This window comes from Anarhichas minor, unplaced genomic scaffold (genome assembly GCF_050575085.1).
Source record: "Anarhichas minor isolate MPS153535 unplaced genomic scaffold, ASM5057508v1 ptg000054l, whole genome shotgun sequence".
Classification (NCBI taxonomy): Eukaryota; Metazoa; Chordata; class Actinopteri; order Perciformes; family Anarhichadidae; genus Anarhichas; species Anarhichas minor.
This window is the reverse complement of record NW_027466500.1, coordinates 3,210,248-3,234,639: the sequence shown is the minus strand read 5'-3', so window position 1 is coordinate 3,234,639 and position 24,392 is coordinate 3,210,248. Positions and strand designations below refer to the sequence as shown.

The 24,392-nt window shown below is 42.1% G+C and overlaps 2 protein-coding genes across 3 annotated transcripts in view; one reads left to right on the top strand and one right to left on the bottom strand.

The window, feature by feature from the left end:
- sdccag8 (SHH signaling and ciliogenesis regulator sdccag8) overlaps window positions 1–14,612 on the top strand; it is a 41,229-nt gene extending 26,617 nt beyond the window's left edge. The window contains exons 17-18 of one of the 2 annotated variants that reach the window (XM_076075725.1): window positions 13,239–13,365; window positions 13,661–14,612. In XM_076075725.1, the coding sequence (XP_075931840.1) occupies window positions 13,239–13,365; window positions 13,661–13,687 (154 nt within the window). In that variant the 3' untranslated portion in view covers window positions 13,688–14,612. Of the gene's footprint in view, window positions 1–7,576; window positions 7,720–13,238; window positions 13,366–13,660 lie in introns of those variants that run through there. The other variant, XM_076075726.1, reaches the window with a different exon arrangement.
- Window positions 14,613–17,817: 3,205 nt separating this feature from the next.
- The window catches only part of akt3a (v-akt murine thymoma viral oncogene homolog 3a), a 49,431-nt gene continuing 42,856 nt past the window's right edge, over window positions 17,818–24,392 (bottom strand). The window contains exons 12-15 of the mRNA XM_076075727.1: window positions 21,343–21,557; window positions 21,032–21,119; window positions 19,824–19,926; window positions 17,818–18,968 (exon numbers count right to left, since the gene is read on the bottom strand). Of these exons, the coding sequence (XP_075931842.1) occupies window positions 18,883–18,968; window positions 19,824–19,926; window positions 21,032–21,119; window positions 21,343–21,557 (492 nt within the window). The 3' untranslated portion in view covers window positions 17,818–18,882. The remainder of the gene's footprint in view (window positions 18,969–19,823; window positions 19,927–21,031; window positions 21,120–21,342; window positions 21,558–24,392) is intronic.

Sequence of the window (24,392 nt, the reverse complement as noted above, 5' to 3'; positions counted from 1 at the left end):
GACTCATTATGTCTCTGTAGCTCGATTAACTACAGCACAAGCGCAGCTGACAACACAACCTAATTCACTTCTTCACTGAAGTTGTGATGGGCTTCTTGCACTATTTTCCACTATTGTTATCAGATTGTTCATTCATGGAGTGTATACATCTACACTTATTATCGTGAAACTGAACTCAAAAGGCATAAAGTAAATACTTTGCTCTATGTAGAATGTGGGGAGTGATATCGGCGACTTGGCTAATAAAAGCCGCAGCTAAAAGTGGTTCTATCTTTGGCTTATGCTACAGTATCTGTACGTGTGTGTGTGAAAGTGTGTGTGTGATGCGGGGGTCTCTTCCTCCCCAAGTGTGGAGCCCAGTTGGTGTGTGTCTCCACAGGGCGCCTGGCTTCCAGCCTGGCTCTGCCAGTGTGGGCGAGGATGTGTGGGTGTTGTTGCCCCACTGTGCAGGATCTCTACCCCAAAACCCCACCACCCAACTCTACCCTCCTTTTACACAAAACCAACCACACGCACACACACACACACACACACACACACACACACACACACACCCTTTTCTCCTGCTCCATCACTGACACTACATATTGTCTACCACCCACCGGTGTTAACCTGTCGACAGTCAGACGCTGCCAAAAAAAAACAAAGTTTACAAAGTCACAGCTGTCTCCCGGTTGTGTGCGACTCTTTTTGTGTGTTTCATAAAGAGAAAAACAATCTAAGTTGTCAAGGAGTGTGAAGTATGAATATTCTGTATGTTTCCGCGCATATGTTATGGTGGTATTTTTTATGTGTGTGTGTGTGTGTGTGTGTGAGTTGCTATTGCATGTTCTCAGGAGGTTTAGCAGAGTAGGAATCTGTCTGCCAAAAGTGGATTGGCTGGGAAGTTGGCACCTAACTTCTCCCTTCTCCCAACTGAACCACGATAATCACTCTTGGCATTTAGTGAGTTTTATTTTCTGCTTTGACACTTACTTGGTTGATTAATCCTCCTGATATTTAAAAATCTCTTGAGTTCAGTTCTACATGAGGTCACTTTCTGCAGTGACTGTTGAGCTGCTTGACCACATTTTCTTTTATATCCTTTTTAGGAGATAATTGTTTTGGTAGAAAGTCTGTATGTTTGGGAATGCATTTATAAGTTTTGATTAGTAAATACATGCGTTCTTTGGCATTTCTATGTTACGTTTTAGGGGATTTATTGTAAGGATGTACAGTACATAAGGGAGAGACGGGGAGGCGAGAGAGGTATGACTCACGTTTACGATGATCCACTCTGCAGCTGGTACTTGGTTTTTCAGCATCTGATTGTATTTGTGGTACTGATCGCACTCCCAGTGCATAACTTGAAAACCTGCCAAAAGTATATTCTTATCACATTGATTTAAAACAAATAAAAAAAGAGCTCCACAGTAGTTATCAGGGTTTGTGAATTCAGCCGTAGAGGCAGGACTGAACTTTTTCTCTATATTGTGTGCATGCGTTTTGCTTGTGTGCATGTTTAGTATATTGCACATTAAGTACGTCAGTCTCTCTACATATGGTCCTGTTCTCACACTGAATTGCGGGCATCTTTCTCGTTCTCCTCGGTGTTTGTCTGCATCCGTACATCGGGTACTGTATGTATACGTTAGCTGGTCCCTGCAGGCCCCGAGCATTCGTTGGGCGCCCCGCCGCGCCGCTCGGGGGTTTAAGGTGTACGTGTTAACAAGCTGGTGCAAGTGGGTTCAATATGAAGCGCCCCGCCCCTCCCCACAGCCTCTCCATCGGCCTGCAATCTGTGCTGCGAAGAGCGGCAACAGCGCACCACGCACAAAACATTTGGAAAATCAGCTTGATTTATTTTTACATGGGCAAGCTGATTGCCAAACTACACAGGGGTTTCTAGCACACAATGTTTTGCTGCACCATTTAATTATATATTTCACTGCGTCTGTGGTGGGAAGTGAAGGGATAGAACGGAGAGTTGAGAGATGGAGCTACGGAAGATGCAAAGCCAGTTACTGTAATGATTCATTTAAAGGTTATATGTGTGTTTTTTATGAGCAAATTAAATATTACATTTTTGTTTATTAAGTTACATGTTGCATGTAGTTTTTATTTTAACTTTTCTACGTCTTTATTCTCCAGATTCTTGCTTTGATTGGTGACAATTTACTTAGTTATTATTATAACATTTTTCTTTAAACTTGATTTAAATGACTTATAGCTTCTCAGTGAGAGAAGTTCAGAATATATTTCATGCACAAGAAACCAAATTTGCAGATGCAAAAAGGAAATAAATGCGGTGGATGGATGCATATTATTTTACAATTAATTAGAAGCTGAATAGAGATCTTAATAGCACACCTGACAAAATCTGCTTTGCTCTGTTAGTATGAATTTACTAAATTTACTAAAAATTTCATTTTTTTGTTTGTCATTGTTTGTTTGAGTGATTTGACATCACAGAAGCAAAAAACTTAGATTAATGAAGCGAGGAACGTGTAAGATGTTAGTGAGAACTGTGAAGCAACAATCCAACAATAATTTGTTTGTGAAAGTTATTACTGCTCGTAAAATGTTTCCTGCTCACGTAGTTTTTAAACTTTCTCTGCTCACCTCACCCTCTTCTACTTGTCTTCGTATCTCTTTTCACTTTCCCTTCCTCTCCGCTCTTCTCTTAGTCTCCGACTTTACTCCTCCTCCCCTCTGCTTCCTGTACCGAACACCACGCAACCTTTTCTCACCCCACAGCTGTTCGCAGGCTGTTTCACCAATTATCACTATGCATGTACACACTGAGGTCACAAACACAGACTCACACACACGGACACACACACACACTCACACACACTCAACAGACCGACATAGCACCAATGTTTTCTTAACCACACATTGTGACAGCAGAGTGCGTTTGTCAGCCCTGGGTGTGCGTGTGCATATACTGTGTTTATGTGAGCACACAGCTCCCTTGTGCAGCCCTTTAAAGGAGAGCAGCAACATATACGCAGATGTGCCTGTAGATCCACAGGCTTCACTGGGCCATATGGCCTCCACGAAGAAAGATGGTGCATGCGTCTGGAGGAGGGTGGGAGGGATGGAGTGAAGGATGGAGGGCCATGTGTGGTATGAGCTGTGCAAGCAGTTGTTGAAGTATGTGTGCCTGTGGACGTGTGTGTGCGTGTGTGTGTGTGTGTTTGCACCAGAGGCTCCAGGAGATTGGTTAATGGAACAAATGGTCGCGGCGGGCCGGGGAAGAAGGAACAGGCTTGCTGCTACCGCGGGCGGACAGCGAGCCCCGGGCGAGGGCTGCTTCATCTGGGCTCCTGCCACACACACACACACACACACACACACCCTCTGTCAACCCTCTCCTCACCCCCACCCCGAAACACACAGTGTGCTGCCATGCCCCAGAAGCAAAAAGACTCTCCTTGCAAAAAAAACAAACTTTTCATTTGCAAATTAAGTTGGCATAGGCTTGGCAGAAGAAACAGGACAGCTTTCATTTGTCTCGTGTGTGTGTGTGTGTGTGTGTGTGTGTGCGAGCGCTCACTTGGGTATGTTTGTGGGCATCTGTGTGTATGATGACTTGCAACTGTGTGTGTGTGTGTGTGTGATCTGAGAGATAAAGGGCCGCTAAAAAGAGTGAGACGTGGAGAAAGCAGGGATGAAGACAATGAAGAAGACCCAGCGTGAGGTGCAGCGTTCACTCACTCACTTAGATTGTTACGCTTCACATTCGTGTAAATATTAACATCACTGCTGTCACCTGTCTACGTTTCACTAATACATTTACACGGATCACATACAAACTGTTTTGTTTTATTTCTAAATCAGACATTTTCATTTTTCACAATAGGAGCCCCTTCTCTTTGTGGTGTTTTTTTTCCCGGAAGAAAAGTTGAGTGTGTTACAGAAAAGTCATGAAAAATGTTTGTTCTTGTTGCTTTTTTTCTTCTTTACATTTTCTGAGCATTCTGACAAAAAATTGATGTTGAACTTAAAAAAAATTGTAAGAAAGTTCAAATGTAATCTCTATTTAAAAAAAGAACATTTGATATAATTAACTCAATGTACAGTTTTAGGATGCATAAATACCTTCAGGTTTGAACCACTGACTGACTGTAAATGTGGGGAGATCTCACCGTATTGAGACGGAGAGGAACAGTTTAGTCCACTGTCTCTGGGTGGCGCTGATCAGTCGTCCTACCTTCTCCTTCATCTTCCTCTCCTTCTCTTCTCATCGTTTCTATCTCTGCATTGCCCAGCTGGCTTCTGTAGCCGGGAGCGACCGCGGGGCGGCCTGCTGAAAGAGCATTGTCAAACGGTGGCTTTACAGCTCTATCACACACACACACACACACACACACACACACACACACACACACACACACACACACGCAGACGCGCAGATTTGCGGCTCAGATGTCGGGCTGTAGCCAGAGGCTTGCAAGCTGGAGCATTAACTGTGCAAAGCGTCACATCTCAAGCCCCAGTCAATGACACTCGCTAACACTACTTCATAAAACTACAACTAGAAAACTAGTGCAGAAACACCTGCCCCTTCTTTAGAAAAATGTTGAAAGTAACAACAGCCGAAACACTTTAATGCCAGGAAAGCAAACACTCGGAGACACGACTTAAGAAGTGTCAGCAGGCCTCACGGCAGCAAACACTTTGACATTGAATAGATGATATAACAGCCGGCGGCAGCACTGAAACCTCTGTTAATGCAGTGACGGAATGAAAGCAGAGAGTACTTCAGTGCTCATCCACAGCTGTTTAAAGTATACCAATACGTTTCCCTCTTAAACACTTTCAAAATCTGTTTTAATAGAAGTCGGTTCCAAGGGTGATTTATTTTGATCATGTGTGATCTCCGTACTGATGTTCATTAACTCTCCGATAAACAAAAAGATGTAAACTAACACTCGGCTTCTCGTCAGCTCAAAGGTCAACTTTGATCTAGTTGTATAGCAACTTAATAGCTGTCGCACCATTTAATTGTACTTTCTTTATTACTCTCACTTTTGAATGAAAATTACTTTTATTTAGACAGAAAAAAGTGTATTTGTAACTTGATAGCGCGAAGCCGGTCTCTGACTTCTGGATGACTGCAGCCTGTTATAATTGTGACCAAGAGGAAATAATATAAAATAAATAAGAAAACAGAAGTTTCAGATTGTTTAGAATTTGCATTTTTTTTAAATTATATTATATTTTACATTCTATTCTGATGTGAAACAACTATGAAACAACAGAGTTCAGGGCCCACACCAGGGTTTTCATTCTTATTGATTATTTTAAACGAATCCTGTAATAATACTATTATCATTATTATTGTACCGTAGTGCTTTGTGTTTTTAAATGTCTTATCGAACCCCCTGGGATCAACTGACATCATATCTGATCTTATTTTTAAAGTAACAATATAAACTTTTATCATAGAATTTAATGTGCACTACATTCCCACACAGCAGCAACAACAGCAGTACAAGCAGACTTGATGTTTATTGTGATCAACTACCAACAGATAAGTGTTTCAAATCCCTGCATGTTGATTTTCAATTAAATTTAAATGTTTGATCAAAAAATGTAAAACGCAGCAGCACTCACTGGAAAGATGAAAAGAACATAACATATTAGGTGAATAGGTGAAAACATTAGAAAACACGGTTTCTTTTAAAGATTTATTTTGCAAAAAGGATTTAGCTGATTAGAATGATTTCACACAAAACTAAACTTCCTTAATAAATAAATACCTTTAGTCACATCAATCAGTATAGCATGTTACAAAGCTCTTCACAATAAAAGCATTTAGCACCAAATATCAAGCAGGCCGGATGGTAACAAACACAAGAGCAACAAAATATAAAAGATGAAACAGAAATAACTAAAAACAACAAATCATTTAACAGAAGGGAAGGAATAGATGTGGCGGGTTTCTGTCAGCTGAATTAAAAGATCAGATATTGAGCATTTGTTATTATTTTAAATTTAAGGGGCATCCGGCGCTCGATGTCCCTTCTTTCATTGTAAGTCGACCTGAGAGACTTTAAGTTACTGTGTGAGCACAACAATGTGACTGTATTCCTGGAGCTTCACCGCGAGGGCCCGATAGGTAATAACTGCAATTTTATAGTGCAACACAAGATGGCTGAGTTCATCTGTATGTTAAAGTGTTTTGGCTTTCACACACTCTGTTATGGAAGAGATCAGTGTTGTTCAAACATGATAGGACTGTTGCAGATGGGCACACGCGCATCATAAAACCGTGTTCAGCTCTGCTGCAGAACAGCAGCGAGTTGGAAAAGAATGATGTGAAGGAAAAGGAAGTTCTCACACAGGCTGCATCACTACATTAACCCCATAATTGTCTAAGTCTATTTTTGTATTCATTTAATAATTTATTAGATAGGAATGTGGATTCCTGCTGCCTGTTTCTACACAGCAGCCAAACCTCTCTGGTTAAAAAACAAATCCACGTTAAAGGTTAAGTGAGCATAATCTGCTCAAATAATATTGACTTTTGTTTTGTCGTACTGGATTTCTGTCCTTAAAGCAATTAGTGTTAATGACATTTTTAAGGGACTTCCCTTTTTAGCTTTATTTATTTCTTAAATATTACATCATAAGAAAAAAATCAAAATAAAATGGATTTTACCTGCATTAGAAATTATAATTGAATGTATAATTAATTACAAACTCCTGCTGTCTTTGGAGTACAACACAAGACACGTATTTAGTATACATGTAATACCTGTATATTTATTTAAATGTGCTGATCTTGTGTGTGTTGTATCTGTTAGTGGGACTCTTTGAGCTGCGAACGAAATGTGACTAACGGTCCTTTTCCAACATGATGCTGACATGTTAAATGAGGAGTAAGGGCACATCAGTCAGTCAAAAATGTGGAAGTGACAGGTAACAGTAAATGAAAAGACGGCACCAGGAAATAACGGTGAGGGAACATGCGTCAGTGTCATCCTGATCAAAACACACAGTGTCACCAATCGTGCTCCCGTGTCAAATGTGCGTGTTAGCAAGAGCAACAACTGGCATGACAGGTTGGTGGTGGGGGGGGCATGGCCTTCAGGCACACACACACATTCTTGAGTGCAGTTGTGTGCCAGCCAAGATTTAGCTAGAGCGCTGGGGTGTGAGGGTGGCGATGGTGGGCCTGGGATTGGGCGAAATATGGTTTTGTGTGTGTGTGTGTGTGTGTGTGGCAGCTGCAGCCTTCATGCCCCTGGCAGTGTTGTTGTAACCAGGCAAGCCAAGGCCGTCTGCCTGAATTCTTCACCCCCTAGGTCCCCTGCCTGCTACACACACACACACACACACACACACACTGACATGCACACAAGTTCAGTTTGTCTAATATTAGTGTGTGTCAAGGTTAAGATGCATCATTATCTTTTAGGGTTAGAGTCGAATTGTAGCAGAGCCCTATATCATTTTCCTAATTTTTCACACAAGTGTGTGTGTGTGTGTGTGTGTGTGTTCAGAGACAGGAGAACAGTTAAAATGTGTTCTTTAATTATAGCCGCCATTCATCTTGAAACTCGGATTTTCTTCTCTTTATTTATAGGCAAAGAAAATCAAGATCCACGCTGAGTGGTTGTTTTTGGAGATGCACAGAATATGCAGTGAGACGTTAGTTTACTCTGTGGCTTGTTTTCAAGTCCTTTTTGATGATGTATTCACTGTCCAATAAATATTTTCTTCAAGTGACACGCTCCATGCTGATTTGTTTAGCAATAAAAATGCACACATTCATATGGGGCTGTTGAACGACAGACTTGCACACTGCCTCCAGATCTTCTCTTTTCTATTAACGTCTCTCTGTTTCTCTAACGTGACGTTAGCACTTTCCCTTTAGACCGTGCCTTTAGGACATATGCTCCCACCTGTAAATAAATATACAAACACACACACACACACACAACAGAGTTTAGACACTAGCTGTGGGCTACGACTGATGTATACCACAGAGAGGTAACTGTGTCTGTGTTGTAATTAATCTCCTTAGTAGCAGCAGTCAATAGAGAGCGCGGCGGTTCGAGGTGCAGATTGTGAGCAGAGTTTGATTATCGGGCTGTCTGGGGAAATTACTGCAAACTGCCTCTCAGCAAAATGTGCTTTTATTATGTCTGCTGGAAAACAAGATACGCGCTTACTACCACGACTGCTCTCGAAGCTGTTCCAGGTATTTTTGGGGGCATAGTTAAGGAATTATTTCAGTGAAGGTGTTGCGTGTATGTATGTGTGTGTGTGTGTGTGTGTGTGTGTTTGTGTCAGTAAAGCGTGGGATCCAGCAGGTGGTGTCCTTTCACCAGGTCAGTGGGGAGGCTCTCCTTCTCTAACCCCCACCACAACCCTCCCGTCCGTCAGCCGTCAGCCAGGCCAGCAGCAGCAGCAGGCGGCGGGGAGGTGACGGCTGGAGCCGGAGCCCTCAGCCTCTTTGTTCCTCCGTCCCTCGTCCACTCCGTGCCGCACCTCCGCCCGCCACCACAAACTGTTAGTCCTCATTTCTGCGGATCCTCTTCACCTAAACATCCATTTACTCATCTCGCCCATCAGTCCATCCATGAATCTATCCAAGCTTCCTTCCTTCATCACCAATTCCAGGCAGCGGGCAGAGGCGAGCCAGCCTGCAGTGTGTGTGTGTGTAGGTGGGTTAGTGTAGGGCAGTGCCCGAGCATTAAGCCGTATTAAGCCCTAATTAATGAGTGTGCCAGTCGATAGAGGCCAGTTATTGGATTTGCTGCTTTAGCTGCTGGAAGGAGCGCTGCCTTAATCACACACACACACACACATTCAGACACATTCATACACACATCCCTCCTCTGAGGCAAGGTGTCCAAGGTGAGACGCGGGGTGGATTAGAGAGTGTGTGTTTGTTGTATAAGAAGGCCAGAGGTTGGCGGCTCTCTGGCCAGACACACTGAGTGTGTGTGTGGTTGTGCCAGGGTCAAAGCTTTACTTACTGCATTACATAAAACCTTCAGCTTACAACCTGCAGCCGCTTCAAACATCTCAGTTCACGACCTGACCAACCGATTCCCCGGCCGCCTGTTCAGCTCATTTACCGTCAGACTGCAATGTGTGAAAGCCTGCTGGCATTTTGCAGCCGTGTTTGTGCAGTTGGTGCCATTTCTACAAAAATAATTGTGTTTTGGATATTTTACTTGGTAGCGTTTCTCTCTTGAAAGGGAGAAGCCAGTGTGGGTATGTGGAGTTTGAAAGATGAGGCTGTTTACCAGGCAAGTGAAGTCGAAGTCTTGCGTTGCATTATGGGAAACAAAGGATACAGTAATGTTTTAGCCTTCCACATACTAGGGATTAAAAGTCTCGATATCTCAACCTTTGCTGCATCTACTTTGATCATTCAGTCTTTCACTGGTGAGCTGCCTTTCAACTGAAGGCAGCTCTTACAGTGCAAATATTGAAACCCATTTCTGAAAACCAGGTCAAAGAAAACCACGACTATCTAAAGATACTTCTAGATACAAAAAAAAAAAAAGCGAAAAAATACTTTTTTTTGCAAATTGGGTTGAACAGAACCTTTAACGGCATCATAAGGTCAGTCGTGAATACGCACTGTGATTCTTTAGAGATGTTGGATTCTATTATGTTACTTCATCAGGATGTCCTCAGAAGTGGCACTCTGAATCGATCAGTGAATAAATCCTCTCTACATCCACACATTTATCTCTACTAGCACACCACAAATGTAAAATTCTTCTTGGCAAACAATGTCGACGCATCTCCCGCTTTACAAACCTGGAGTGGATTTCAGAGCTGGCCAGTCGTCAGCACAAAAATCTCTCAAAAGAGACGGCTGTATATATATATTCTCTCTTTCCGGGGAAAAGATAGTTTGGATGCGTCCGGTGCGTCTGCATGTACCGAGATCAGAGGTTGTGATTGGATAAGGTTTGGCCTTTTCCCAGCATGACTCAGATTAGTTTGGTGGTGTGGAGCTGAAGGGCCTTCAGTCAACGCGTTCTCCACACTTCCCTCATCAAACATTAACAGCTTCAGAACAACGGGCTCCGTTTCTGACCTTTAGGTGCTCTGCTGTGTGTGTGTGTGGCTCATATCTGCGGCACATCGGTCGTGTCTATTTGTGTATTGTCTTGTCTTGTGTCTTGGCTCACCACAGCGGGGCTGTGTGACGTGGCGGTGCCCTGCTGTGTTGTGCAGTGTGACAGCGTAGGAGGGAGAGAGTGGGAAGAGAGAGAGAGAGGGAGAGAGAGAGAGAGGGGTTGGCTGGTCAGGACAGCTTGGCAGCCGGCTGTAGGAACACCAGGCAGGGAGGGGAGTCATCGGCCTCCAGGACTGGACACAGCCTCCGGGGCTGAGATTAAGCACCCAGCGGGCCGCCGGTTGGGATGGAGAGAGGAGGGGAGGGGAGAGGAGAAGAGGGGAGAGGAGAAGAGGGGAGAGGAGAGGGGAAAGGAGAGGGGAAGAGGAGGGGAGAGGAGAGGAGAGGAGGAGGCTGAAGTTGCAGTTGGTTGTAGCTGCTGAGGACTTATGGTGTAAAAGGATGCTGAGGAAGTTGATGATGATGATGGAGGAGGGGAGTTCCTGAAGAAGAGGGACAGGTAGGGACAGGATTAAACCCTGTGGTGGAAAAAGACACAGAGTGAGGACAATGTGGGGGGGGGGAGGGAGCAGAGAGCAGATTGTGTTGGGATGTTTGCCTCCCCCGTCTGTCACACACAGGCAGCCTTGCCACTGCCAACATGACCAGCAGGGCAGGGGCATCTGTCTCCCCCCCAGCTACCTGTCTGTCTCTCTCTCTCTCTGCCCCGAGACACAGCTCTCTTCCTCCTCCTCTTCCTCTTCCTCCTCTCTTCATCTTCTTTTTATCATTCCTGTCTTACTTGTCGCCTTCTGAACCTGTTGAAACAGTGACGGACAAAGTGAAAGATGATCTCGTGTCATCACGTGGTGCAGTGGTCCTCAGAGCGTCTTGTGATAGTTTATATTCAGGGTACTAAGACTGTGGTTCCTCCTCTCAGGCTGCATATGAGCTCTGAGCAGCGTTTCCTTCTCTGATTGTTTCATGTTCATATTTCTTTGAGGCCAAACTCTCCTTTTAGTTCATAGAAATAAAGTAAAGAATTGTTAACCTCATCAATCATCTGCTGTAAGGTGTTTATGAGACAGTGGTGGAAGAAGTGCTCAGTTCTGATACCACAATATAAAATACTCCAGTACAAGTTCTGCATTTAATATCCTACTGAAGTAAAAGTATAAATGTATTATCAGTAAAAAGTATTATCAAAAGGAAAAGTATTCATACTCTAATAATGGCAGCTGTGAATTATGTACTGTATAATCTTACATATGATATTATGATTTAAATTTGACTGTTGTAGTCTGCTAAAGTGGAGCTAGATTATCTAGTTTCGTCTGTCTGTCTGTCTGTCTGTCTGTCTGTCTGTCTGTCTGTCTGTCTGTCTGTCTGTCTGTCTGTCTGTCTGTCTGTCTGTCTGTCTGTCTGTCTGTCTGTCTGTCTGTCTGTCTGTCTGTCTGCGTGCGTGCGTGTGTGTGAGAATCAGTTCACCTCTGCACTAGAGGACGGGACCGACCGTCTAAATAGACGGATGAATGGATGAAATAATGAGCTGCTGGTGGGAAATATCTTGACAGACATTCCACCTCCACCCCCAAACACACTAAGCACGCACACTATTCATGCACCCTTACCCCAGCTGGAAAACACCACCTCCCAACACACACACACACACACACAGTGTCGACTCCCAATGTGCTGTGAAAGAGTTCATTGTCTGCAGGAGCGGTTTTGTCAAAGGGGACACACTAATTGGGACATCCGAGTACTGATCAACATTTTGCCTCATAACTGCACACACAACTTTCTCACCAAACATTGAAACATGAAGTTCTAGTGAAAAACTAAAAGTTAGGCGTTTCCTTTATTTCTAGAACCCCTCCAGTAGCAGTGAGGGCGGAAGCGAGATTTAAAGGACTGAAGGCGGAGGACAGAGAACATGAATTATTTTTGTATGCGGATGACATGCTTTGGCTGTCCTCACACTCTAGGAATTTTCAAGCAGTACAATCGGATAATTAAGAAGTTTATGATGTTGCATTTGAAAAGGCAAAGCAAGGCCAGGAATGGTTCACACATTAGATGGACACAAATAGAAAAGGGTAACACATCCCCATTTGAACAAATCAAGACCTTTTCACGTCACGCTGTGGGTAGACGAGAGTAACGCAATACAGCAGCTCTCCAGAGAAGTGTGGCCTGAACAATAGGAAGGATATCCCAAATACAGACGCACCATGCGATGACGTTTTTATGAATAACTAAACAGTGACTTTATGATGACATACTGTACTGTGATTTCTTTATCACATATTGGTGATAATATTGTGTTTGTTTAAACGGACCTTTTAAAGACATGATATACTGTGACTTTTTAAAATGACCTTTTTATGACTGTTTAATGTTTTATAAGACATATAATTATTATATTTGTTTATATTTAATGGCTTTTATTACATACTATGCTATGAATTTAAAGTTTTACAAAAGTCATCGTATAGTATGTCAGAAAAACACTTAGTATAAGTCATCAAAAAGTCATCGTAGTGCATACTATACTATGACTTTTCATTACACACTATGCAATTACTTTTTTATGTTTTAATGACAAACTAATATATTCCTTTTTTAAATACTTTTTATGGCATACTATACCATGACTTTTTTAAAATTACAAACTTTACTATGACTTTTTTGTACTTTTTATGACATTTTTATGGCATAGTAACAAACCTGTCCTCTGGTTTTGTGTTGTTGGCTAAAACAAGACATGAAATCTTTCACTATTGACTGATTTTTTTTTTTCTCAACAAAACGATTAATCGGTTTCAGAAGTCATGATCAGATTAATTCACAGTCCGATCCAATCATGTCGGTTAGTATTGTCCGATATAATTGCAGTGTATCAGACCAGCGCATTACCATTTTCAGAATCACCTCGTCTGATCTCAAATGACTAAATATACACAGCTGTCACATTCATGTAAACAGTGTTGATTACTTAACACAAAGTCCAGTGATATAAAAAAGAAAATCTCTTTGTGGATCCAGCACTCTTTCAATATTTACAACATTTGGTTTGTATCAGCCAGGAGTTTAAGTTTCTCTCACTTAGTTTGTCAATATTGTGTGTGTGTGTGTGTGTGTGTGTGTGTGTGTGTTGCAGGCTGCAGCAGTTGGACCGTCACTGTCAGAGCAGTGCCCAGCAGGTGTATGAGCTGCTGGCCAAACAAAACCAGCTGATGCAGGAGAGAAACACACTCAGTGAGGAGATGCAAAGCCTACACATGGAGGTACACAGACAGAGCAGAGTGTGACTCACTGTTTTCTTTCTAAAGGAATGTGTGATGGTGTCGATCTATATCTCTAGGTGCACATTATCGTCGTCAGTTTACTGGAATAATACCAGTGAGAAGATGTTTGTCCCGTTATGACTAATGATCTGATCTGGTCATTAACAACATGTCTATATTCTGTTCATATCCAGTCATTATCAGAGATAGTGTGTGTGTGTGTGTGTGTGTGTGTGTGTGTGTGTGTGTGTGTGTGTGTGTCTGTCTCATTCAATGTGTGTTTGTGTCTTTCTAGAGACGAGTCAATACTGTGTCCACATGAGTCTGTCCTGCCGGTTTCCTCCGTCTGTCTGTTTGGATCTGGATCTGAAGTCGGAAATCTTTTGTTGACAAGAACACATCAAATTGGTTTTTTTGTGTTGTTTTTTTACCCAGGGGGACAAGTGTGTTCATCCTTTTAGTATTAAGGTACACTGCATACACTTCATGTTGACTTAACAGAAAATCAGGTTTCCATTTTATTTATTACTATATTGGCTCTAGACTGTTACTGTGATGTGTTGAATGTTTAGATGAACTGGGATGTTGTGTTCGGCTTGCTTTTATAAAATGAGCTTTTGGGACATGCTATTATCATTTTAAAACAATTGTTAATCCGTAATGCTGAGATATATTTCTGGTTTCTTTCTTAATATTTCCACTAAATTGAAAGTTTAGAAGATAAATAGTATTTTTTAGCCACACAGCAAATACAAAGCCGACACCATCGCAGCAGATTGACATAGTGCTTTATTGAAGCCGTCTGTAAGAATGAAAATAATGTGCATCCCTATCATATACATTGTGTAAAAATACTAAGGATGTACAGTGTAAAAAACAGCTTCATGTTGATGGTAATTTGTTGTTTTCACATCCTCGAGGCCTCGCTGGCCAACAGCACTGCATCCTGACAGCATGAGGGACAGAAAAAGGCCGTTTGATCGATCTGCTGAGTTTCCTCACACCGTCTCAGATTCGATATCGGCTCTGCTCCGCTGACACGTCAGAGAGGAGAGCTGAAGTCAGTGTAACAGTGCTTCAGGGAAACATGGCCCACTCTGAGAACAGCTGGCGGCCGTCCACAAACATCTCACACAGCTGTAAAGCTACAGTAGATGGACATGAAATTGACTCAATTACACTTTGTATTATTTGTACATGTTTGCCGTTTTTTGTTTGCCGTTTATAAATAAATGCACCTCATGCTTGTTCATGTTAATAATCACGACGATAGTAGTCTAGTACTAGAGAAGGAGAGGGGAGCAATTCTGTTGCAGACACTGAGGTCAAATACTTTCAGAAATCCTTCCAAACACTGGAGCCATTTACTTATTATCTGCATTAAACGCCGGCTGAATGAGGTTTGTGATTTTTGGCCGACGCCGACGGTTCATTAACAGGCAAGATCAATACAGAGCAGCCGAGGTCTTTGAAAGGATTTTTACATATTCAAATATGATTGGAGTCGGATGTGTTGTGTGATAGATGTACAGTACAAACAGCAGCCGCTTTAAAAGTGAACACTGCCGGTGCAGCGTCACATATCTCTCATACTGTCGGTTCACACCAGTCGAGGGCACCAGTAAAGCTGTGAGGAGGCTTAAACCATCCAGTTAAAGAAATCACTGACATGTTCATTCAGTCTTTCAGGGGAACCCACATCGATGAAAAGAATTACCAAGTTCCAGCTTCTCCACTGACAGTAGTTGAAGGAAAACATGTATTACTTATTTGATCTCTGACCTTAGAATCAGCATCTGGCAGCTGCCAGTAAATTAACTTCAACGTGTAAAGGAGGATTTAACGAGGAGAGTCGGAGACCCAAGGGAGGGAAAAGTTTTTTTTAAAACAAGGAGGAGGAGTCAGTGACATCAGTAGATATTTCTCAACATTTTAGTTCATGAAGACTGACCGAGTTACTGAACATTTCCACTGATTCTGCAGCGGCAGCACTGACTCGTCTCTGGCATGTGGGACACAATCACCGAGGTCTCGCCAACCGAAGACATCAGAGCAACATCAAAGCTATCGGTCGTATGTGGAGGGAAGATGCGCTTTAAAAATCATTTTCTTTTTTAAAGAAAAACGAAGCTACAAACCTTCCTTTAAAGCAGGGTTTAATCAGAATCCTCTGGATCATATTAAAAAAGTGCGCGTGTGAAAGTGCTGCGGCCAAAGCTATCAAGTAGTTTCTTTTATGAACTCTGGTTTCTAATGATTTTGGCGGGAAGCGAGCACATATAGCTAGAACTCCTCAGTTGCTCGCAGACCTGGGTCAAATCAAAGCTTTCCAAATACTTGTGAGCATTGGCTTGAGCCTGTCCAGGGTGCCAGCTGGGTGGGAATTGTACTCATATTGAACTATTCTGCTGCTTCAGCTTTGCCAGACAGGCTCAATCGATCACAGAGAAGTATTTTTCATAAGAGTTCTGAGTGCCACTTTGACTCGGGACTGGTTAGTGCGGACAGAGGACGACGGCGTACAGGCCAGCGCCATCCTTTTCTACTTCCTGCCATAAAGCGCCTTTGCCAGCGAATAGCAATTTAATGGATGTGCAAGAGTAAAGCATGTGGACTTAAGAGCAGCGGAGAAACAGGTAATTTGTCGTATAAGAAATATTTTTAAAGAAAAGCAAAAGGATTTATTTTTAGAACAAAATATCTAAAGACTTAAACTGCAGAGTGAAACACGACTACACCCCCTTACTGCTGAACTCCAAAACAAAATTACATCGAATAAAATAAATAGAAAATAAATTCAAGTTATCCATCAATGGTGAAAACATTCAAATAAATATTGTAATACAACTTCCTACGTCTAATCCGAGCACATCCCCTGGTGCTCCCTTTGAATCGGTGTCATCCAAATATTAAAGGTGACTTCCCCCACATGATATTTGACATGTTCTTCTTTTAGGATGCAGTTGAAATTTCACATTTTAAAAAATATATTTCCTCACATCTGGTGATTTAGTCTTGTCTGAGGTGCTGGATGTATTCTGATTTAAAGCATAAGGCTTCCTGGTGTTTGAAGACAGAGAGATTGAGGGGATTTTAAATCTTGTTGGTCAGACTGGAAGACATGACTACAAATAAACAAACAAAGTCCAGACCAGAGAAATGACGGTGCTCGTTAAAGACAGTGTCTGACCTTACAAACTCCCATTTCATAACCAACCATTATTCCTCTTTCTCCTCTTTTCTGACTCGACACACTTACAGTAAAAACTAGCTCTTACGATTCAGTACCGACTCTTTTCCAATCTTACCACTTAACATTTAGCCTTCTGTGCTGCACTTGCTTTCTTTCTGCTCAACTTCCACTTTGTCTTTCTGAACTCTGTCTGAGCCTTCACCAACACACACCTGTGATCAGATGAAATACGGGGAACGTTTGTGTCAATAACCAATCAAGTGAGACGAGGCCTCACAAACACCTGTGGGATGATTTGGATAAAGTTGAAGAAGAAAAGGGGATTATATAAATATATTTGTTGACCTTCTTTTAGCTCACAGTACACTACCATCTGTCTTTAATGCGTCCCGTCACATCTCGGCGGTCACATTTTGGTCACAAAATAACACAAAAACATCATTTAAATAAACAATGGAGCAGGAATGCTATCTGCTTTCCCTCCTACATTCTTCAGCCATTTTTGTTTCTTGAGGGGCCTTTTTTTTTTTCTTCTCTCAGCCCTAAGAAATAGGTTTTTTTCTAGAATAATGTAATAACAATAGAAAACGTTAAATATAAAACTGATGAGTAGAACAATAAATAGAACATATATATATTATAGCCATTGCTGTGATTTGTGTAAACCCATAACTGTCGATGCGTACCTCCTGGTAGACCATAATGTATTTTTTAATAAAAATCCTTCATAAGAATCTCATGAAACAGGAAGTCAGCCGTTACCTCATTCATCAATACGTCATAAATTATATCATTAGAAATTTGTCATCATTCTTGGAGCTTTTTTCTGTACTCACTCTCTATCGTCATCAACAATGCCCAACCTGCCATCTTGGACTTGTGTTTTCACTCTGTGGTGAATCTGTTCCTGCTGCAGTTTCACTTTCCTGCACAAAGACAGAGAGGTACAGCCGTGTGGTTCCCGAAGACGTGACGACGACATGTCACAGTAAAGCGCATTGTTTCACTTTTGTGTTCCCTTTTGAGACAGAAGAGAATTAAACTCAGAGGGACTGAAGGTTGGGGAAGGGGGGGGGGGGGGGGGGGGCATTCAAACCAACTGCTTTCCTCTCATCTTCACCTCCTTGTGATGGTTATATCAACCAACTCGCACTGCATTGTGGGTAATGTAGTAAAGCTCATTGTTCTGAAGCTTCATCCTTCTGAACTGCTGTGCTTTGAGGTGCGCTCTTAAACACAAACCCATAATAGGACCACACACCCACCCACCCACCCCCCACACACACACACACACACACACACACACACACACACACACACACACACACACACACACACACACACACACACACACACACACACACACACACACACACACACACACACACACACACACACACACACACACACACACACACACCTTTCAGTCGTCTTAAATCAACAGAGTTGATGTGTAATAGCAGTACATTAGGAGTAAAAGCAACACCTGTTCTGCAGCTGTACAAGCATAGACGTTAATACAGGTGGTTGATGTGTTGCTGGCGCCTGTATAATGATCTGCAGCATTAAGCTAATAGTGTAGCACCGGGTTTTAATAGTAGAAATATAGTAGTAGTAGTAGTAGTAGTAGTACCTGTAGTAGTAGTTGAAATAGCAGCAACAACAATAATGAATTGCACTGAGCAAAACCTGAGTCAAATCCTACTCGACAACATGAGCTGTGTAGGATTCTGCTCACTGGTGACAACTGCTCCCTCAATGCCAGGCAGCCTCAATCCATCCCAGAATTATTTAGAGAGGATTTGAAATCAGACCCGAGTGCCTCTCTGATATCTGAGAGTATCCGTCTGTTTGCAAAAGCCTGAGATACAACCGGTACCGGCAGTTTAGGTTTGAATGACTTAAATGCTATATCGCCATCTCACAGATAAAAAGCCACAAAAAGTATTCCTAATGCATCAGCTGTTGTCTCACTGGTTCACAGGCAGGACCGACACATGTCAAAGCACAGCAGGCCACCGGTGATGCTCCTGTCTATAAAGGGACATTACATAGTAACTGATCACATCACAGTTTCGGATCACCTCGGGTTGCAGCGCAGGATTATAAAGTAATTTTACCTGGAAGTTCTCTCTAAAAAGGGATTCACAAAATTTAAATAAATAGAGAAGCAGACTGCAGAGGTGAAAAAGAGATGAGGAAGAGGAGGAGAGAAGGGCAAAATCCTTCAAGTCTTTCTGGGGAGGGCCAAAGCTGTGGGTCTTTTTTGTCCCACACTGATGACCTCAGAGACCAGCTGTGATGATGTCACCGTGATGGTCAGGTCATTCCCGGCCACTGGCAGAGTAGGAGAACTGTGGGAAGTGCGGTCTTCTCTCGTTATCCAGACAGTCCATCCCGTCCTCGTCGACTAAAGAAACGCGTGGATTCAGAAGTAATTAATGACATTATTAATTACACTTAAAAGTAGTTATTCAGTTCAAATGAAGACATACGATTCAAATAGGAAACACATTTCCAGGTTGATTTTATCTCAAAGTACAATCAAACCTTACAAAGCATTGTGTTTGGGAAGTTGTTGTACTGTAGAATCAAACGGAACGAGATTCAATTAACAAGTGTGTCTTTAATCTCCGGCTCACTAACTGATGTGCGACCTACAGAACAAGTGGAACCTCACATTAGCGCAGAGAAACGCATCGGTTACACTCATGCATAATTCAGTGTTCAACATTTAGAAGCTGGTGTCTTTATTTCAAAAGGCTGTGAAGCGCTGCAAGTGGCCTGAGGACTATTACAGAGACACTTGAATAAACAACAGCACTTTTCGAGTGTTTGTTACCCCAGTTATTTCAAGTTGAATATCTCACCTAAAGAAAGAACGCGAGCACTTGATGAATTGCTTAAAACGGCAATTATTAAAGTAATCAAAGTGAAAAAAAGAGAAAAAAGCTGATTTTGATCATTATCAGATGCTTGGCAAATGAATCTACTGAATTTATTAAAATACAACAGTTTTATTATCAATATTCATGATCCTCTGCAGAAATTATTCCACGTATATTAACTCCAACACATACATTGTTTGGTGGGATGTGGCTATTTTCACTGTAACATGTCATATTTAACCCAACACCAAACACAAACACTTTCTCTCCACTGAGAATATCGTCGGCAATGTAAAAAGTCAGTTCCCTGGGTTTTAATGTGGGCATATGTTTGTACGTAGACGTGTGAGAAAGAGTGAGAAACAGTAAACACTCACATTTCTCTGGTGGAGTGATTGTGATGGTCTGGGCTGTAAACTCCTCATCAAAGTATCTGGTGTCTGTCTCCGACGTCACCTGAGGCTTGAAGGGAGGGACCATCTGGGGCGGAGACGTGAGGACGACACAAAGAGGAAAGATTACATTATACAATAAACACTTTCGAACAACAGAGCGAAAAGACACCAAACTCTGGATGTCACAAAACTTCCTGGAGTTGGGGCACCCCATTGGACTAATGGTTATGTAGCATACCACATAAAGGCAACATCAAAGTCATAGTGTATGTCACAAAACAGTCATGAAAAGCATACAATATCTCAGAGTAGAGTATGTCATGAAAAGTCATAAAAATATCATAGTTTAGTATGTCACAAAAATGTCATAACAATGTGATAATATAGTATGTCATAAAAATAAAAATAGAAACAATCGTATAGAAAGCCATACAAATGACATAAAACGTCATAGTGATATACGTCATAAAAAGTATAGTATGTCATAATAAATGTCATTAAAAGTAATAAGTGGCATAGTACGTTATTAAAAATATCATTAAAAAAGTCATGGTATGTCATGAAATTAAAAAAAGTAATTTAAAAAAGTGTCAAAAAAAGTTATACTATATATATAGTATGTCCTAAAAAGTGTTATAAAAAGTCACCATAGTATGCCTACAAAGTCATAAAGAAGTCATATTATAGTTTGTCATGATAAAGTATGCCACAACATGTGATAAAAAAGTAATAACAAGTCATAGTATAGTATGCCATTTCACTGCCAACCAGTCAAGTTGTATTTCACATTCATGTCTGTCCAAAATGTCCTCATTTTATCATTTCATCCAATTAGACATTTTTTTAATCAAAAGAGGCATAAAACTGTGATGTGTGCTTCAAGTGAATATGTATCGCATTTATGTTTTAACTTTTGTTTTGTTTTACCACAAGGAAAGGAAATGACGGGAGGAGACAGGAGAGAGGAAAGGAAGGGAAAGAAAGGAGGACAGCACCTGATTCTTACTCGGTGGTGTTATACAAAGAAACATACCATAGACATCCAGGATAAAGGTCACGCATCATAATATTTAATTAAATGACGACTGCTTTATTGCAATCATCATATCCTGTCATGCTTTATTAGACCGTATGAAACAATGGCACAGTACACAGTACAAACTTATTTTTACCATAATGTTGCTTCATACCTTTTTATCATATACATCCTGCCAGTTGACGCCAGAGAAGAAACTGTGTCTCATTATTTCTTTTGCATCATCTGGTCCTCCACCAAGCCTAGTGAACAGCAAAGTAATGTTAAAATAAAACAAACTGAGATAAGTAGATGCAACAAGCTCACTTATAGAAGTCATCAAAAGAGATTGAGGTATTTATTACTTTCTTTAGCAAAATAACAATAAAAGTGGGAAAAACTCCTGCATGTATTTACTCCCGAGTTCATCTGTTCACATCTCTACATTTTTACACACCGTCACATTCACTAAAGCCACATGCGAACCTTTTGTTGGGGTCTTTGATGAGCAGGCCTGACAGCAGGGACTTGGCATCAGACGACAGAGTGCGCGGGAACTTGATGTCTTCCATGAGGATGAGCTCAAACAGCTTCTCGTGGTCCTGGTTGTAGAACGGCAGTCGGCCGCACATCATCTCATACGTCACCACACCCAGACCCCACCAGTCCACCGCCCGACCGTAGTCATTGTCCTCCAGGACCTGAAGAGTGTCGAGAGAGACAGATACACAATGTTTGCTTTTTTTAAATTTTATAAACAGGACCATTTGTTTTATGGACATCTGCTTTTATTCTGCATTTCTGCATTTATTTTATTGGACAAGAAAGACTGCCCAAGGTATTCAATGAAGAGGCAGATGAGCGAGGAAAGACAGCAAAGGAGAGTCAATATGCCATTTTGCTCAAGGGACAAATAATAATAAAAAAACAAAAAAAAACGTAAAAGTTGTCTGAGAAGAACAGAAGTGGTAGCACAGATAACACGGGCTGAGGTGTAAGCCCCCCTCTCTCAATACACGGACACACACATACAGAGGAAAACATCATGGGATGGCAGGTCTTCAGAGGCCCCTGTTACAGTAAGGGAGTCAGTGAGCTGGCGTGGCCCACCAGATGCCCCCTCGGGTCCCTGCCAGCTCTCCCTGGCACACTGATCCTTCTCCTGGCAGGGACAGAGAGGAACGTCCCTGGATGGAAAAGGCAGGAACAGCCCGCAACGTGGGTCAGGGCCAGCCCGACCTCCAAGCTGGCTAGCACAGGTACTGTACTGTAAGCTGCTGTGTGGTGTGAGTGTGTGTGAGAAAGTGTGAGAGTGAGTGTGTGTGTGTGTGTGTGTGTGTGTGTGTGTGGTTGGGAAAGAGCTTCTGTGAAAGAAGTCACTCCCGTATCAAAGTCTTGTGTCTGGGCTGCCTTCCTGCTCTTATTCCCTGCCTGCTCTCCTTGCGCTGTCCTCTCCATCCCGTCTTATCCTGCCTCCTCAGTCCTCTAATCATGTCTTCCCTTGCTTGTTCCTTCTCTTTCATCCACTCGTGCGCCTGTTCGCTCACCTCTGGAAGAGCGAGAAAGAGGAAGGAAGAGGAAAAGGGAGGCAGACGCAGGAAGAGATGTATTTCAGGTGCTTTTGAGGCCTTAATTAACATAATAAGCTCTTTAACATACGAGTGTGTATGCATGAGAGTGTGCATGTGTGAGAGAGACAGACAGACAGACAGAGCTGGAGAGCAGCCAGAACAGCATATGTTATACATCTCGCCAATAATAACAACATCTCACTCACTGTTAATAATGGACCAGGCAGGGTGGACGCTCAAATACACAGGCAAGGGCACAAATACATGAATGCAAACATGTTTCTGTGAGTACAGTATGCTTTTGCATGTTTGGACTATTACAAAATTACATTTCAAAACTATACAGCAAATGTCATAATATCAAAGGATTTTTTTTAAATAAATACACTGACTAATATCTGTCATTACCAGAAGCGAGATTGATGACACAAACTAAGAAAAGCACAGAAGCATACTGATAATGTATCCTAATATTGAAGTACTTGTGCTCCAAGCTGACATACGCTTTGAAGCTTTGAACCTCAGATTTTAGGCACATGAACATTTCAATCGTATCAAAAGATGAGATGGTTTGAGTTTATAAAATCTTTAGCTTTGGATTAAAAACTGCCAGTTTCATGGAGGTGAATACCCATGAGCGTGATATTTCTGAATGAATCTATATGACGCCACTTCTAATAAATACATATCATAGAATCAAAGTGATACCATCAGCAATCAGATGATTAGTAATTGCTTTTTGGGCACTTATTTAATGTTATGTTGATATTGCAGATCAGCAATACTGCTGGTTAAAGCCCACAATTCGGTGAGAGATTTGTTGTAATTCACAATCGCCACAGGTGCAGGTGAGGTTCTGTTGTACAGGCCCAGCTGTAGATTATGTTAAATGTCATTGTGCAATGAGACCAGCTAAGAGAAACCACCAAACAGCTGCCTGCGAGTTTCCACAGCAGCTCAATGCTACCGAAAGCTGGTCATTAACTGACTGAGCTCACACACTCGACACTAAACTGCTAATGATGCAGGCGGCTGCTTCAGTGTGTGCAAGTCAACATGTGCCGGGAAGTGCATAAAAGAGGTATGAGTGAGTGTGTGTGTGTGTGTTTTTGTGTGTGCATTACGCTGGTCACCCTGTTGGCAGCTGCAGAGAAAAGCTGGGGGAACGAAGCGCCGCCAGCTCCAGATATACTATTGATTGGTACGGCTGAAGGGATAACACTGGCTTAGACTGCTGGGAGACTGTCAAGCGCACACACACACACACACACACACACACACACACAGCAGATGGAATATTTATCCGTTCTCATCAAATTCATAAAGTTTTGAGAGTGAAGCAAACTAGGAAATGCTTGGTGTTTCATTCTCTGCAGCTTGAGGAGGGACACACACACACACACACACACACACACACACACACACACACACACACACACACACACACACACACACACACACACACACACACACACACACACACACACACACACACACACACACACACACACACACACACACACAGTGCAGTTTATGAAATTCAGAGCAACTTTCAATGCAGATCTACAGGACTGTGTGTAGAGTCTTTGTACAAAAAGGTACGGAAATGTATACAAAAGCAAGCAGTCCAGTTGGGCATGTATATGTATTTGCATGTCAGTGTAAGACGGTGCATGTGTGTGTGTGTGTGTCTGTGTGTGTGTCCTGGGACCAAAGAAAGTGGTGGCAGCTCGGTTGCAGGCAGGGAGCAGATTAATCCACACAGAGCCAGAATGCTGCCCCACAGCCTCAGGCATGGGACTGTGTGTGTGTGTGCGTGTGTGTGTGTGTGTGTGTGTGTGTGTGTGTGTGTGTGTGTGTGTGTGTGTGTGAGAAAGTGTACAGTATGTGTGATTATGTGTATATTTTAGAAACAGACAGCACAAATAAATAGGACATGGCATTAGAGGTAACGCATTAGATAAA